Here is a 17,859-nt window from a genome sequence, read left to right on the forward strand (position 1 = left end):
ATTTTAACAACTGTACTTTGCACATAGTCCTGCGCACGTACCACCAGTATGTGAAATGTCACACTAGGAAAAATAAGACTCTTGATTCGTGCTATGGGACAATACCAAATGCGTTCTCTGCCGCCACCAGACCTCCCCTGGGGACATCAGACCACAATGTTGTCTACCTCAGGCCAACCTACTGTCGGCTCCTGGAGAGGGAGAAACCTACAGTTAAAACTGTTGAGAACGACAACAGTATCACTTGTCTCCAGGGGTGGTTTGACTGTACTATGTGGGAGGTACTGTATTTGAGGACAGCAGCTCTGATCTTGATGAACTCACAGATGTTGTTTCAGACTATGTAAACTTCTGTGTTGAGTCAGTTGTGCCTGCTAAAACCTGTTAAAGCTTCCCTAACAATAAGCCTTGGGTATCAAAACATCTAAAATCACTACTAGGAAGAAGGCAGTTTATAGACAGGCTTTAAGAGATGTACAACGTGAGATCAAAAGACAGATACTGGTGGACAAGGAGACATACAAGCAAAGGGTGGAGAGGACCCTCTCCCCAGTAAACTCAAGGGTGGCCTGGCCAAGGATGAAATCCATGGCTAACGCTCCCCAAATACAGTAGGCAGGGGAAAAACCAATGCTGTCTTTGGGAGACATGAGGGCCAGAACATGGCTAATAAACTGAATGTTTTCTTCTCAAGATTTGAAATCAGACAACTTTGTGTCGGAGGTAAAACAAATGGAAGCATCATTACAAACAGTCTGATGTTTTAAAGTTGTTCAGGGGACGTAACGCACACAAAAGCCCAGGCCCAGACAAAATAAGTGGACAGGTGTTAAAGCACTGTGCTAAACAATTGGCTGGTGTTTTTAGTGACATTTTCCAATCCTCCGTCGACCAGCAACATGTGCCAGTACTGTGGTAAAAGTCAATAATTATACCCATTCCTAAAGCATCTAATCCCTCTGTGCTGAATGACTACCACCCTGTTGCCTTGACATCCTTAGTAATGAAATGCCTTGAGAAAATTGTGAAAAGTCATGTTTTCAGCGCCACCGAGAATCTCCTCGGCACGTTTCAGTTTGCCTATCAGCCCAGCAGAGGAGTTGATGATGCCATTCTTACTCTCCTCAACATGGTCTACAGACATCTAGAGGGTGTACTCTCCTCAACATGGTCTACAGACATCTAGAGGGTGTACTCTCCTCAACATGGTCTACAGACATCTAGAGGGTGTACTCTCCTCAACATGGTCTACAGACATCTAGAGGGTGTACTCTCCTCAACATGGTCTACAGACATCTAGAGGGTGTACTCTCCTCAACATGGTCTATAGACATCTAGAGGGTGTACTCTCCTCAACATGGTCTATAGACATCTAGAGGGTGTACTCTCCTCAACATGGTCTATAGACATCTAGAGGGTGTACTCTCCTCAACATGGTCTACAGACATCTAGAGGGTGTACTCTCCTCAACATGGTCTATAGACATCTAGAGGGTGTACTCTCCTCAACATGGTCTATAGACATCTAGAGGGTGTACTCTCCTCAACATGGTCTATAGACATCTAGAGGGTGTACTCTCCTCAACATGGTCTACAGACATCTAGAGGGTGTACTCTCCTCAACATGGTCTACAGACATCTAGAGGGTATACTCTCCTCAACATGGTCTATAGACATCTAGAGGGTGTACTCTCCTCAACATGGTCTACAGACATCTAGAGGGTGTACTCTCCTCAACATGGTCTACAGACATCTAGAGGGTATACTCTCCTCAACATGGTCTATAGACATCTAGAGGGTGTACTCTCCTCAACATGGTCTACAGACATCTAGAGGGTGTACTCTCCTCAACATGGTCTACAGACATCTAGAGGGCGCCAAATCCCATGTCAGAGTTTGTTATTTTTCTTCTGCCTTCAACACAATCCAGCCTTACATTCTGGCACAGAGACTCTTTCGGGACTTCTCCTTAAATGGGGGGCTGGTTTTGTGGTTGTTGGACTTCCTGAGCCAGCGGTCACAAGTAGGTCTCCACGTGTCGGACATACGCACCACCAACACAGGCTCTCCTCAGGGATGTGTTTTGTCCCCACTCTTGTACATCTGGTACACTAATAGTTGTACTAGTTCCCATCCTGACAGACACCTCGTTAAGTTCGCTGATGACACTGCCTTGATCAGCCTGTTGCATGATGACGAGGAAAACCATGACCCGGTCCTAAATGACTTTGTAGAGTGGTGTGACCAATCACACTTGGTCCTCAATACCAATAAGACCAAAGAGATGTGTATAGACTTCAGGAAGAGTACAACACCTACTTCCGCAACATCTATCAGAACATAGAGATTGTAGAGGAATACAAATACCTGGGTGTCCTCTTGGACAATAAGCTTCAGTGTAGTAAATGTACAGACCTGATCTACAAAAAGAGCCAACAGAGACTGTACTTTCTCAAAAAGCTGGGATCTTTTAATGTAGACTGTACTATACTGACTCTGTTTTACAAATCTTTCATTGAGAGTATTTTAACTTTTTGTACTGTTTGTTGGTTTGGCAATGCCACTGTCAGCCAGAGAAATATGCTGAGAAGGATTATCACCACAGCAAGCAAGGTACTTGGAGTCAAACAGACAGGCCTGGATGAGATCTTTAAGGTCAGGGCCCTCCGCAAGGTACTTGGAGTCAAACAGACTGGCCTGGATGAGATCTTTAAGGTCAGGGCCCTCCGCAAGGCTCACAAAATCATTTTAGACCCAAGCCACCCCCTGTAACCGGACTTTGAACGGCAGGAAAAACAGAGACTGTGCCAGGTGTGATATCCCTCCTAAATAGCTTGGGCTAATGTTCCTATCCACCCAGTAAGGCCAGCAGGCTAGTCTCTTTTTATTGGTATGTAACTGTTATGAAAGTTGTATTGTCAATGTGTTTTGTATTTAAACACCACTTTAAACGTGTACATGACACTGCAACAATATTTCCCCAAGGGGACAATAAAGTCAGGAAAGTATATAGTGCACTACTTTTGACCAGACCTCTATGGGCCCTGCTCAAAAGCAGTGTGCCATTTGAGACGCACCCTCAGTCATTCCTCAGTCAGTAACGGTGTGCTATGGCACAGTCACGGATACAGCTCAGCATTTAAACGTGCTTTTGGAGAAGGCGTTCGGTTATGACCGAGAGCCCAGCTTGGTGCTGGGAGCAGAGTCATTTCCCTCTCCCTAGGCTAGCTATAGAGGCAGTGGCGTGATGTAGTGCCATGACTGTGTCGGCTTGCTCTGTGCGTGTGTGTGAAAGCGCGCCTGTGATGTCCTGCTATGATAGAGAATCAGTGTTCTCGCTGTGTCTTGGTAAGAGCCGAAGGGCTCTCTGTTTCTATCTGTTTTTAATGCGTCTGCCTCGATACTGGTTTCTCTTTAAAGTTCCCCTGGCTGGATCTAATCGTCTCGAGGTTTAACACATCACTGATGGTTAGAGGTACAGGGGCTGGAGGTACAGGGGTGTGTGTGTGTGTGTGTGTGTGTGTGTGTGTGTGTGTGTGTGTGTGTGTGTGTGTGTGTGTGTGTGTGTGTGTGTGTGTGTGTGTGTGCGAGCATTCTCCTGCAAAGCTTGGTTTCCCATTTATCTGTGATACAAGCTCATGGAGCCTGGTGTGGAATATGACATATTTGACAATTACCTGTAGTGTGAGTGTGTGTGTGTTACCTGCTGTCTGCGGGCAGCCACATAGTTGAGCTTCACCATCTCCTTGCCAAACTCCTTGAAGCGGTTGGCAAGGTCCTGCTCATTGGTGGCATTCTTCACTGCCTCCAGGGCCTCCTCCACCTGTCACACACACACACACATACACACACACACACACACACACACACACACAGACAGACAGACAGACAGACAGACAGACAGACAGACAGACAGACAGACAGACAGACAGACAGACAGACAGACAGACAGACAGACAGACAGACAGACAGACAGACAGACAGACAGACAGACAGACAGACAGACAGAGAAACATGGAGACACAGATATTTAACATTTGCAAAACGTTTATGGACATAGCTAGCCTACCTTACGGCTTTCCATTAAGTATTTTCATTAAGAGACAAAACTTCAGCTACAGATGTAGGATCTCAATTTGAGCATCAATTTAATCCTCCAGCAACATGAAATGTGAATTATTACATGGATTATAATTAATGGACATTTTTGTAGGGGTTGAAAAAACTCTAGTCTGAAATTTCTAAGGGAAAATTACAAAACTTCAGAACCCTTTTTAAACCTCAAATACACTACAAGTTTAAAATGTCCCTCCTGCAACAGGGTGATCAAATAAAATCATCCGTATAAAAAATAATAAGGCACTTTGCTTGGCGGGACCAAAATGAATTTTCACTTCTTTGTAATTGCTACCAGAACTTTTTTTTTTTGTGTGTGGCCATTAACTTGTGATTTTTTTTTTAAATGGTCCCCTTTTAGCGATCCGCATCCCTGTATGTGGAGGTCCATTCTTATTCTAAACTACTTTCTGTAGCCATTATGAAAGTGCAGACAGAGGCTGTATTGGAAAGAGAGAGTGAGAGAGAGCAGGAGAATGAGAGAGAGCTTTGGAAAAGAGAGAGAGAGGAAAGAGAGAGAAAAGAGAGAGAAGAAAGAGAGAAATAGAGAGAAGGAGAGAGAGAGATAACTCGTAAGTGGCCTTTGATGAGAAGCTTAGGCACAGACTGGAGTTAAGCCCCCTCTCGGCTCCCGGGGACACCCTAAATGTTCTAGAAGATGAACCGTCTGAGAGTGTGTGTGTAGGTCTGGGCAGTTGTACCAGCACTGCACTGGATCACAATGAAAGCACTACAGCCAGAATCCTAACTTGTGATCTGTATGTGTCCTGTAAACATATAGGCTTAATTACACTTCTATCCAAGCGGTGTGACATGTACATTACGTGTGGTTGATATCTCCTTGTTCCTTATAGCGGGTATACATCAATGGACTCTGATATCACATCAGGTGCATGTGTGTGTGTGTGTGTGTGTGTGTGTGTGTGTGTGTGTGTGTGTGTGTGTGTGTGTGTGTGTGTTTGTGTGCATGCGTCCATGTGTGTGCGCGTGAGAGGTTGTGTGAGTGTGTGCCTGTGTATGTGTGTGTGTGTGTGTGTGTGTGTGTGTGTTCTACTACTGAGGTTCTGGCTCATCTATATGCTAATGTACGGCCCAGGTAGAACGTAAAGCTCCCAGGGTTCAGTGGTGATCAGTGGTGATCAGTGGCGCTGTAGATTAGAGCAGGGCATGCTGGGATATCCTGGGGAGGGGATGGGACAGGACATGGGGACATTACTCACTGAAGATGTCCAGAAATGCCTCTATGGATCGCCAAAGGCATTTGAACTCCTAGTGTGTTTTGATACAGTGTTCTTCCACATACTAGGTGAAGAGAAAAGATGTATCCTGGATGCGTCCTAAATGGCACACTATTCTCTATTTAGTGCACTACTCTGACCAGGGCCCTTAACTAAGAGGACACGGTGACTCTACTGTACTTATTGAAGTTGCTGACTATTCTGTAGCCTGACTATATACAGTATGTCCCTGTTGATCGCCAAAGGCATATGAAAGCCCTTGTGTTATCTTACGATTTTTAGCCACCTTGCATTTTCACTTACAATAAGGGAAGGGAGAGGTGTGTGTGTGTGTGTGTGTGTGTGTGTGTGTGTGTTTGTGTGTGTGGAATTTGGTAGAGTAGTGGTTGGCTCACCCTGAAACTCTACGGGGGTTGGGAGTGTGTGTATGTGTGTGTGTGCGCGCACTTGTGCATGCGTCCATGTGCGTGCGCGTGAGAGTTTGTGTGAGTGTGTGTGCCTGTGAGTGTGTGTGAGTGTGTGTGTGTGTGTGTGTGTGTGTGTGTGTGTGTGTGTGTGTGTGTGTGTGTGTGTGTGTGTGTGTGTGTGTGTGTCCTGCTGGGTCTATCTACAAAGGCCAGCTGACTTTGTAGCTGGTAGGGGAGCCTCTCTGTGGCGCGTTTAAAGATATGCAGACTAACCGAAAGCGACTTAAAAAACCGTTTTTAAGACCACCGTCGTTCACAGCGTTGGAATAAAAGTTAAGAGGTTACTCGAGAGAAACTTTGTCAGACTTTGTATGATAGGGTCCTAGACCAAGGTTTGTACTCAGATGCATAAGTTCCACCGTAGGTGCTTAATCAAGCCATTGGAAGCATGGGGTGACAACGCACAAACTTCACTATCACTTCAGAATAAATCCCATGGGATGGGGTGCATCTCAATCTCAATAGTCTAGTGTTGTCCATTCCGGACGAGACAAGGAGCGGATGCCACTTAAGGCAATGGAGATGTGTCCCTTGTATCAGTGAAGAAGAGCAAAAGGACATAGTTATAGAGTAGTCGTAGACTATGAGTTACTTACGATTTTCAGGTGGGCCAGCAACCTCATGACGTCGGCCATGTCGGCGAGGATGAGCAGGCGAGTGACGGCGGAGAGCAGGGCGCGGGCAGCCCTCACCATGGTGCCGCGCTTCACTGAGGAGCAGGGGTCGTCAGCAAACTCCTGGGAGGCCACGCGCATTGAATCACCTGCAGAGGGGGATCAGAGTGAGACAGAAAGAGAGCGAGAGAGAGAGTGAGATGTGGCTGAGGTTGGAGGAGGGTCAGCAGAAATATCACACCAGATAGACTTCAGTATTCAACGTTTTTCCAGGTCCCCAGGACATCGGGAGATCGGGAGAAGCCTCCACTAGGGGCAACATGAGCATGTATTACCATCTAGTAGGCTCGCGGCTTGCTAGGGTGTTGTGGATGGGGATATAGAAGAAGGGCTAAAACCACACACTTCGGTTCTAAGGATTGCAGGTTCACCCCTTTTTACTTATTTCATTTGTTTCTGTTTTAAACTCTTCCCAAACCTTAACCTTTACCTTAATCAGTGGGAATGAATTCCTAAACTTATCCGTCAAGTTCTTTCTGTTTTAACAACCTTTAATCCTTATCTACTTTCACTTCCCATAGGGTTTAACATGTTTTTTGAATGACTGCCTCATCTCTGTACCCACACATAAGTCCCTCCTTTGAGCAGTGAATTTCAAACACAGATTCAACCACAAAGACCAGGGAGGTTTTCCAATTCCTCGCAAACAAGGGCACCTATTGGTAGCAGGCATTGAATATCCATTTGAGCATGGTGAAGTTATTCATTACAATGTGGATGGTGTATCAATACACCCAGTCACTGCAAAGATACAGGTATCCCTCCTAACTCAGTTGCCGGAGAGGAAGGAAACTTCTCAGGCTAATGGTGACTTTGCAACAGTTAACGGCTGTGATAGGAGAAAATTGAGGATTGATCAAAAACATTGTAGTTACTCCACAATACTAACCTAATTGACAGAGTGAAAAGAAGGAAGCCTGTACATAATACAAACATTCCAAAACATGCAACCTGTTTGCAACAAGGCATTAGGCATTAAGGTGAAACTGCAAACAATGTGGCAAAGAAAACAACGTTATGGCCTGAATACAAAGCTTTATGTTCGGGGCAAATCCAACCCAACACATCACTGTGTACCACTCTTCATATTTTCAAGTATGGTGGTGGCTGCATCATGTTATGGGTATGCTTGAGTTTTTTAAACTATGGTTGTATGACCGCGAGCATTTGATGAAATGCACGCAGCATCACAACTTGAGATCTCTGAAACATTCTGTGAGTAGCAGCGCATTTATGAGCGCATCCGATACAGATTAGAGGAGAAGGGGGCTATTCCGGGGATATAGGCTACTGAATATAACCTATTCAGTTAGAGTGGCCATTGCGCTGTTTCCTCCCGTATGTTGTTGGAAGACCAATGCAAAAGTAATATGAGGATTGGGACACACAAGTGATACTTCATAATAATCATAAATGGATTTAACAGTTTTGTGAGCATTTTGTCAAATAAACAAATGACTTGCATGGGCACGTGGTTTGTTTTGGAAATTTAGTTTGTTTGGCGTTTTGCAATGTGCTTCTAACTATTGACTCAGGGGGTTGAATACTTATCGAATTAAGATATATTACCGTTTCATTTTTCATACATTTTGTCTAGTGACAATTATATACATTTTAATATCACTTTGTAACAACAAAATGTTGAAAAATTAAAGGGGTGTGAATACTTTCTGAAGGCACTGTATTCCCATGTGCATGTATCTACACCAGTATTTACGTGTTGTACTGCACGTTTAGCATTAAGTGTAGACTTCCTAGCCTGAACTTCCCTCCGTGTGTGCAGTGTGTCGCAATATTAATCTACATTACATCAACGCGATAGGAAACCAGGAAACCATTTTGTCTCTTCCTGAGTGGTGGAGGTGAGCTGAAAAGATCCCTGTTTGAGCCCTGTGGTGGTGGTTGCATAGCAGTAACCTCCTCTTGCATGGCCCACACCACCACAGGAGGCCGGAGGTGGTAGTGACGTATCCCAGAAAACCATGTGGAATCCATAGAGAGAACAGAGAGCAGAGGAGAAGGAGTTGTGTTTGTGTGTAACCCCTTTATCACACTTTATCTGTACATCGTATAGGTCTGCCTTAGAGAACAAGTATTCTGTATGACAGATAAAATGCAAACCATCTTGGTTCATGTAAGGGAAAGCCATAGCATAGTCCTAGACAGAGTGGAGTTATTTCTGCTGGCACTAGTGGTATATCCCACAGTGGCTCCCATGTAAACCCCAGTCTGTGGATCAAGAGAGGTAATTAGGAGTCACCTCAGACTAGCCTGATCCTAGATCTGTTTGTGCTGCCTTGCCAACTATAATTGTCATTGTGACACCAGCACAAACAGATATGGGAACAGTCTAACCTCAGACAGAGCCGAGCTTGCCTCACTAGGGAATGCTCTCTCTGTCTGAGGCCTTCTCATTCATAAACCACAGACTGATTACATTGACTGTCACCCCTTAAAGCCCAAGGGGGGCATCAGTGGCTTATGTCACCTGATGAAAAGTACAGATAAATCCATAGATCACACACACACACACACACACACACACACACACACACACACACACACACACACACACACACACACACTTTTAAGTGAGTCATCATAACTCATTCTTCCAGGACAGTGACGAGACAGGCGTGTGTGTGTGTGTGTGTGTGTGTGTGTGTGTGTGTGTGTGTGTGTGTGTGTGTGTGTGTGTGTGTGTGTGTACGTGTGTGTGACAGTGACAGTTTGGTGGGCTTAGTGAATCCCCGCAGTCTGAAATCAGCTTCCATAATTTAATCAGGAGGAGATGAGAGGTGATAGAGGAGACGATTGGACGATAGGACTCAGAGGGTTATAGACAAGATTATAGGTTTGATGGGGGCTCGGGCGGCACACTGTTAAAATAACCTTTAGCTTAAAGGGTTTATTGGCAAGGACGTCTCTTTCCACACAGTACTCCTGCTGGCTCCTGATCCATTTGCCAGGCGGAATTCTCCATAAATACAGAGTGAGAACGTTAACTATCTTTTCACTTTTTCTCCAGACGCAAAACAAATAAAATGCCACTATGATCTTCAGGCAGTGGGAACCTAAAATGGGTGAACTGGAAGTGGGCTTTCAGATTAAAAGCTCCACGTATGGTAGTTCTTGACACTGTTCCTCGTGACTATATAACTTAAAAAGACACGAACAAACGTACATTCAGCGGTTGACCCTTCAATAAAGGACTGTTACCGTCATGAATTAGTCTTTCCAATAGAGAATCAGACACCATTTACAACTCTAATCTCCTAAAATAGTGCCCTGTCAGTGTCGGCAATATCCTCTCTCACCGTCTGCATCCCAAACGGCACTCGATCCCATTTATAGTGCACTACTTTTCACCCCCGCAACTTTGGGACGCATACACCCTGCTGTAGTCTATACCTTATAATGGGACATAATGTGATGTGGATTGTGGAGATTTCTGTTCCCCCCCACTGGGGTGTGACTGTGTCTACTGTACTGTCCTACAGCTCAAGGTCAGTTAGCTAGTTCTTCCTGGTCCCATTGGCAGCCAGGGATTCAGTCTGATTGATTTGTTTCCTCATGAGGAGAGAGCTTTCCCATAAACAGTGAAAGGTCAAGTGTGAACACACACATAAATATTCAAGGGACACACGCACACATACAGTTGAAGTCGGAAGTTTACATACACTTAGGTTGGAGTCATTAAAACTCGTTTTTCAACCACTCCACACATTTCCTGTTAACAAACTATAGTTTTGGCAAGTAGGTTAGGACATCTACTTTGTGCATGACACAAGTAATTGTTCCAACAAATGTTTACAAACAGATTATTTCACTTATAATTCACTGTGTCACAATTCCAGTGGGTCAGAAGTTTAGATACACTAAGTTGACTGTGCCGTTAAAGAGCTTGGGAAATTCCAGAAAATGATGTCATGGCTTTAGAAGCTTCTGATAGGCTAATTGACATCATTTGAGTCAATTGGAGGTGTACCTGTGGATGTATTTCAAGGCCTACCTTCAAACTCAGTGCCTCTTTGCTTGAGATCAAGGGAAAATCAAAAGAAATCAGCCAAGACCTCAGAATTTTTTTTTTAGACCTCCACAAGTCTGCTTCATCCTTGGGAGCAATTTCCAAACACCTGAAGGTACCACGTTCATCTGTACAAACAATAGTACGCAAGTATAAATACCGTAATTTCCGGACAATTAAGCGCACCTGAATATAAGCCGCAGCCACTGAATTTTAAAAAAAGTATTATTTTGAACATAAATAAGCCGCACATGTCTATAAGCCGCAGGTGCCTACCGGTACATTGAAACAAATGAACTTTACACAGGCTTTAACGAAACACGGCTTGTAACAAAAATAAATAGGCTTTAACGAAACACGGCTTGTAACAAAAAATAAAAAATTAGCAGTAAGCTTTAGTTGTCTTTTTGCACTGAGTCAATTCCTCACGCTGCTGTTTCCAATGTCTCTTCATCGACTCATTAAGACCAAGCTCCCGTGCAGCAGCTCTATTTCCTTTTCCAACAGCCAGATCAATCGCCTTCAACTTGAAAGCTGCATCATATGCATTTCTCCGTGTCTTTGCCATGATGAGGGTGACAAAATGACTACCGTAATCAGAAGGATGGGAAGTTTGAGAGCGCTCCATTTAATCTAAACAGTAAACAAAAAAGTTGTTTGACCTTAACCCGTTCGGCAATTTCATTGGTCTAATGAAAGCTTCATGCCGCCAAAAAACTGAGCACGTCACAGAATGTGTTTTTTTGAGAAAAAAAAATTGAAAGCGGAGAAATCCATATATTAGCCGCGTCATTGTTTAAGCCGCGAGGTTCAAAGCCTGGGAAAAAAGTTGCGGCTTATAGTCCGGAATTTACGGTACCATGGGACCACGCAGCCATCATACCGCTCAGGAAGGAGACACGTTCTGTCTCCTAGAGATGAACGTACTTTGGTGAAAAAAGTGCAAATCAATCCCACAACAACAGCAAAGGAACTTGTGAAGATGCTGGAGGAAACAGGCACAAAAGTATCTATATCCACAGTAAAACGAGTCCTATATCAACAAAACCTGAAAGGCCGCTCAGCAAGAAATAAGCCACTTCTCCAAAACCGCCATAAAAAAGCCAGACTATGGTTTGCAACTGCACATGGGGACAAAGGTCGTATTTTTTTTAAATGTCCTCTGGTCTGATGAAACAAAAATAGAACTGTTTGGCCATAATGACCATTATGTTTGGAGGAAAGAGGGGGAGGCTTGCAAGCCGAAGAACACCATCCCAACAGTGAAGCACGGGGGTGGCAGCATCATGTTGTGGGGGTGCTTTGCTGCAAGAGGGACTGGTGCACTTCACAAAATAGATGGCATCATTTGGATGGAAAATTATGTGGATATATTGAAACAACATCTCAAGACATCAGTCAGGAAGTTAAAGCTTGGTAGAAAATGGGTCTTCCAAATGGACAATGACCCCAAGCATACTTCCAAAGTTGTGGCAAAATGGCTTAAGGACAAAAAAGTCAAGGTATTGGAGTGGCCATCACAAAGCCCTGACCTCAATACTATAGAAAATTTGTGGGCAGAACTGAAAAAGCATGTGCAAGCAAGGAGGCCTACAAACCTGGAGTCAGTTACATCAGCTCTGTCAGGAGGAATGGGCCAAAATTCACCCAACTTACTGTGGGAAGCTTGTGGAAGGCTACCCGAAACATTTGACCCAAGTTAAACAATTTAAAGGCAATGCTACCAAATACTAATTGAGTGTATGTAAACATCTGACCCACTGGGAATGTGATGAAAGAAATACAAGCTGAAATAAATCATTCTCTATACTATTATTCTGACATTTCACATTCTTAAAATAAAGTGGTGATCCTAATTGACGTAAGACAGGGAATTTTAACTAGGATTAACCTCTCTAGGGTAGGGGGCAGTATTTTCACATCCGGATAAAAAACATACCCGATTTAATCTGGTTATTACTACTGCCCAGAAACTAGAATATGCACATAATTGTTTGATATGGATAGAAAACACCCTAACGTTTCTAAAACTGTTTGAATGGTGTCTGTGAGTATAACAGAACTCATATGGCAGGCCAAAACCTAAGAAGATTCTGTACAGGAAGTGCCCTCTCTGACCATTTCTTGGACTTCTACACTCTCTTTATTGAAAACTGAGGATCTCTGCTGTAACGTGACACTTCCTATGGCTCCCATAGGCTCTCAGAGGGCGCCAGTATTACTTTAGTGCCTTGTGTCATATGTTTGGGAATATTTTTTGCAGTCTTCTTTTCACTCTGTCATTCAGATCATTATTGTGAAGTCACTACAATGTTGTTGATCCATCATCAGTAATGGCCTCATGAGCAGTTTCCTTCCTGTCCTGCAGCTCAGATCAGGACAACTGTAACTTTGATGTGTCTGGGTGGTTTACTACATAAACCACAGCTTAATTATAAACATGGCCATGCTTATAGAGATAGTCAATGTCTGATTTTTTATTGTTACCAATCTACCAATCATTGCCCTTCTTTATGAGGCTTTCGAAAAGCTCCCTTGTGTTTGTAGTTGACAATCTTCCACTTTGATATTACAGAGTATTTTGTGTAGATTGCTTACAAAAAAAAGCCAATTAAATCCATTTGAATCCCACTTTGTAAGACAATAAAATGGGAAGAAATCCAAGGGGTCTAAATCCTTTTTAAAGGCATTGTATGTGACACACACACACACACACACGTCAGTGTTCCTTCAATTCCATTTCTCTCATTCACACTCTTTCTCCCTCACTCGTGGCTTAACAAAGGCACAAGTGGAAACTTTGATCAAAGCTCAGTGAGGAAATGCACGGCCAAGTGTGCCACTGATCCATTTCATGGATCTGGAATGGCTCCGCGCCAACAGTGTCAAGTCTGTCTGCAGTGCACACTATGAAATGTGAGGAAACTGTAGAGGTGAGAGCCAGATGGATGATGAATGTGTGTGCAACAGCTGCCGGTGGTAAGCTACCACTTCTCTTTCTGCTGATCTGAGTATTGAACATGCAGTACAATCCAATTCCGAACGGAGGAAAACATCAGCTTCGAGCCAGGGCTCATTGAACTCCATTCAGCCGTTGAAGGGGACTTGACTTGCAGGCAGGAAAACAACTATAAGTCACTTTATAGACAGCATTGGCCATCCTGAAAAGAAACGTTCCCAAGACGATAGATAACAGGGCACTATTTAATGAGGCGTGGTGTTACACATTGGAGATTGGCGAGGGTTGTATTGGGCAACAGCCTTTCGGCGTGATCTGTTTACAAATGATGGAATCACGGGCCTTCAACAAGCCTCTACAGCCTATATGGTGTTCCGACACTGCGGAGGCGGAGGTGCTACCGCCCACGGACAATCAAAGCATTAATGTTGCGCGACTGTGGAGTAAACATCTCAGGATCGTTACATTCTCCAAAGCCAAGGCCAGGGCCCGAGCTTAATGGGTATTAATCAGAGGAATGTACGACTCTTTCCCTCTCTTACACAAATACACACAGGCACACACACACACCCTGTCTCCTTCTGCTTCTAATCCATCAAGAGAGAGGGAACGTTTGATCGCCCCATTACTCTGACCCGCCGAGCGCTTAACCACTGGGAAATTAGATTTTGGATTTTGGGATTCGGAAAGCCAAACAACGGTCCACACTCGGTAAAACGTTCCCCAAAACTTTAGTGTGATTTAGAGGGTTTGTGTCTGCATATGATGAGTCATTGTACTTCAATTCCAAACACTTTAAAGTAAATCAAACCCCAAAACAAAGCAATACAGTATTTCCTCGGATAGAAAAGTCAGCAGTCATGCTAGGCTTGTGTAAGTTTGTAATGGGGCCACTGATGTGTGTGTGAAATGGTTGGTCGGCAATAGCGGCAAGGCTACAACTACGGTGGAGTATTTCCTGTATATTTCCTGCTTATTCCCTCCTGATTTCCAAAATCTTTCAACAGGAATTTCTGGAAAGCCTGGGAATTTTGAGAAAGTTACCGGAATTTTGCAACCAATGGTCCTGTATAGAATCTGATTTGCATAAACGGAGAGGGTTTCGACTAGACCGGCTTGGACAAATCCAGCACCACCCAAATGAGACCCAGGGGGAGGCGATAGAGGGTGCAAGAGCAAATGAAAAATATATTGTTTTCACCTCTGGGCTTCAAACCCACTTTCAAATAACTCATATTTACTCTTTGATGTTTGCTGTCTTTTGAAGGGCAGATGAGGAAAATGCCACTTTGTTTCAAGGGCGCCAGACCAAACCATTAATTAGTGAACATTTTGGATTGGATGTTATTGGGTCTGGCCAGGGCAAAGTATTGAGCCAATTAAACCAATTAAGATGTTTCCCAAATGGCACCCTATTCCCTATATAGTGAACTATTTTTGACCAGGGACTGAACTGGGTTCCATTTGGGAAGCATCCTCTATCTTCTTGAAGGTCAAATTATACAGCAGTTTGGTGTATTTTTATATAGGGACATAAAACTATGACCCTGCCTTACACAGGAAGCGGCGCAGGTCCTAATCCAGGCACTTGTCATCTCCCGTCTGGATTACTGCAACTCCCTGTTGGCGGGGCTCCCTGCCTGTGCCATTAAACCCCTACAACTCATCCAGAACGCCGCAGCCGTCTGGTGTTCTAGCTTCCCAAGTTCTCTCACGTCACCCCGCTCCTCCGCACACTCCACTGGCTTCCAGTTGAAGCTCGCATCTGCTACAAGACCATGGTGCTTGCCTACGGAGCTGTGAGGGGAACGGCACCTCCGTACCTTCGGGCTCTGATCAGTCCCTACACCCAAAGAAGGGCACTGCGTTCATCCACCTCTGGCCTGCTGGCCCCCCTACCTCTGCGGAAGCACAGTTCCCGCTCAGCCCAGTCAAAACTGTTCGCTGCTCTGGCACCCCAATGGTGGAACAAGCTCCCTCACGACGCCAGGACAGCGGAGTCAATCACCACCTTCCGTAGACACCTGATACCCCACCTCTTTAAGGAATACCTGGGATAGGATTAAGTAATCCTTCCAACCCCCCCCCAAAACAAGATATAGATGTACTATTGTAAAGTGGTTGTTCCACTGGATATCATAAGGTGAATGCACCAATTTGTAAGTCGCTCTGGATAAGAGCGTCTGCTAAATGACGTAAATGTAAATGTAAAACTAAAACTGCGGTGGCACATGTTTCAGCTGAAGGGGCTAAGCCCCTTTTGCCCCCTTGTTAAGCCAGGCCTGCAAGCAGAGCTGTTTTATCAAGACACAAATATCCTGTGCTTTTTCATTTGGTGCATAGGCAGATACAAACAGCTTGGCTACATTGTAACGGCGAAGCGGCCATGGTGTGCTTGCACATGGGGCTGTTGGGGCATTATGCAAATTGGTGGGTCTAGGGTTTCTGGGACAATGGTGTTGATGAGAGCCATGACCAGCCTTTCAAAGCATTTCATGGCTACAGACACGAGTCGGTAGTCATTTAGGCAGGTTACCTTAGTGTTCTTGGGCACAGGGACTATGGTGGTCTACTTGAAACATGCTGGTATTACAGACTCAGACAGGGACAGATTGAAAATGTCAGATACTTTCCAGTTGGTCAGCGCATGCTCAGAGTACAGGTCCTGGTAATCTGTCTGTTGAATGTTGACCTGTTTAAAGGTCTTACATCGGCTTCGGAGAGCGTGATCACACAGTCTTCTGGAACAGCTGATGCTCTCACACATGTTTCAGTGTTATTTGCTTCAAAGCGAGCATAGAAGTAGTTTAGCTCGTCTGGTAGGCTTGTGTCACTGGGCAGCTCTCGGCTATGCTTCTCTAGTCTGTAATAGTTTGCAAGTCCTGCCACATCCGACGATTGTCTTAGCCGGTGTGCGATTCGATCTTAGTCCTGTATTGATGCTTTGCCTGTTGATGGTTCGTCGGAGGGCATAGCGGGATTTCTTATAAGCTTCCGGGTTAGAGTCCCGTTTATTTAAAGCGGCAGCTCTACCCTTTAGCTCAGTGCGGATGTTGCCTGTAATCCATGGCTTCTGGTTAGGGTATGTACGTAGAGCCACTGTGGGGATGACGTCATCAATACACTTATTGATGAAGCCAGTGACTGATGTGGTGTACTCCTCAATGACATTGGAAGAATACCGGAACATATTCCAGACTGTGCTAGCAAAACAGTCCTGTAGCTTAGCATCTGCATCATCTGACCACTTTTTTATTGACCGAGTCACTGGTGCGTCATGCTTTAGTTTTTGCTTGCTAATGTTGCATAATCTAGGTGTGATAACCTATTAGAGACTTACCCAGAAAAACTCACAGCTGTAATCGCTGCCAACGGTGATTCTAAAAAGTATCGACTCCAGGGTGTGAAAACTTATGTAAATTAGATACTTCTGTATATCATTTTCAGTACATTTGCAAAGATTTCATAATGGGGTATTGTGTGTAGATGGGGAGAGAGAAAATATATTTAATTCATTTTGAATTCAGGCTGTAACACAGTAAACTGTGGAATAAGTCAAGGGGTATGAATACTTTCTGAAGGCACTGTAACATTGGATCAGAGTTTCCGTTAGCCGGTAAGTGCCGGCTTTTGGCCGATAAAATGTATTAAAAGCAGCTCAATAAAATTGCCCAGGGCTGCACATCATACAGTACATCCGGATTTCAACGCTTCAGGATCATTCTCTCACTCCTTGCCCACGGCCTTACATGCACGCTGCTGAGGAGAGAGAGCGAGAGAGGAGCCTTGGGCCACTGTATGTGAAGATGGAGGCCTTTTTCATTATAGTAAAATGAAAGTTAAAGAGTATGCCCATAGTAAAAAGCCTACAAGGGGAATGTCCTCCACATAAACAAGTTTTAATATTGTAGTGGACAAAAATGTGAAAAATGTTGGTGCGGCCAAATGCAGGCTACTGTGCAACTCGCTATTCAGGTAGGATGCAATTTTGAAAGAAAAAAAAATAGTAATAACATTTATAATAATTTATTTTAGCATTGTAGGTGCATTTAGTGCTCAAATCTCCGACAGCTCAACCGTGAGGTGGACGATTATTATTTTAGGAAAGTAAAAACGTATAAAACAATAGGCTACAGTGTGTAATTCTACACATCAAAACACAAGGAATAGTGGTTTTGTAATGTGTTAGGCTACAGGGCTGTTTTTAAGGAAGTGTAGATGTGGCTCATTTAGACAATATCCCTTGTTTATTGATGCCGATGGCTGCGTGGGTGGACGACCTCATGGGTTACGCACCCAACGCATATTATTTAGTGCGGGGTACTGGGCGGGGGCCGTCTAGTGGTGACTCGTTTACAGTCTGATGGTCTGCTCCAATA

At 44.3% G+C, this 17,859-nt stretch overlaps 1 protein-coding gene across 1 annotated transcript in view; it reads right to left on the reverse strand.

Moving 5' to 3' along the window:
• LOC115202084 (catenin alpha-2) overlaps positions 1-17,859 on the reverse strand; it is a 688,845-nt gene that overhangs the window by 534,968 nt on the left and 136,018 nt on the right. The window contains exons 4-5 of the mRNA XM_029765967.1: positions 6,417-6,583; positions 3,703-3,822 (exon numbers count right to left, since the gene is read on the reverse strand). Of these exons, the coding sequence (XP_029621827.1) occupies positions 3,703-3,822; positions 6,417-6,583 (287 nt within the window). The remainder of the gene's footprint in view (positions 1-3,702; positions 3,823-6,416; positions 6,584-17,859) is intronic.

This window comes from Salmo trutta, chromosome 11 (assembly GCF_901001165.1).
Source record: "Salmo trutta chromosome 11, fSalTru1.1, whole genome shotgun sequence".
In the NCBI taxonomy this organism is placed as follows: domain Eukaryota; kingdom Metazoa; phylum Chordata; class Actinopteri; order Salmoniformes; family Salmonidae; genus Salmo; species Salmo trutta.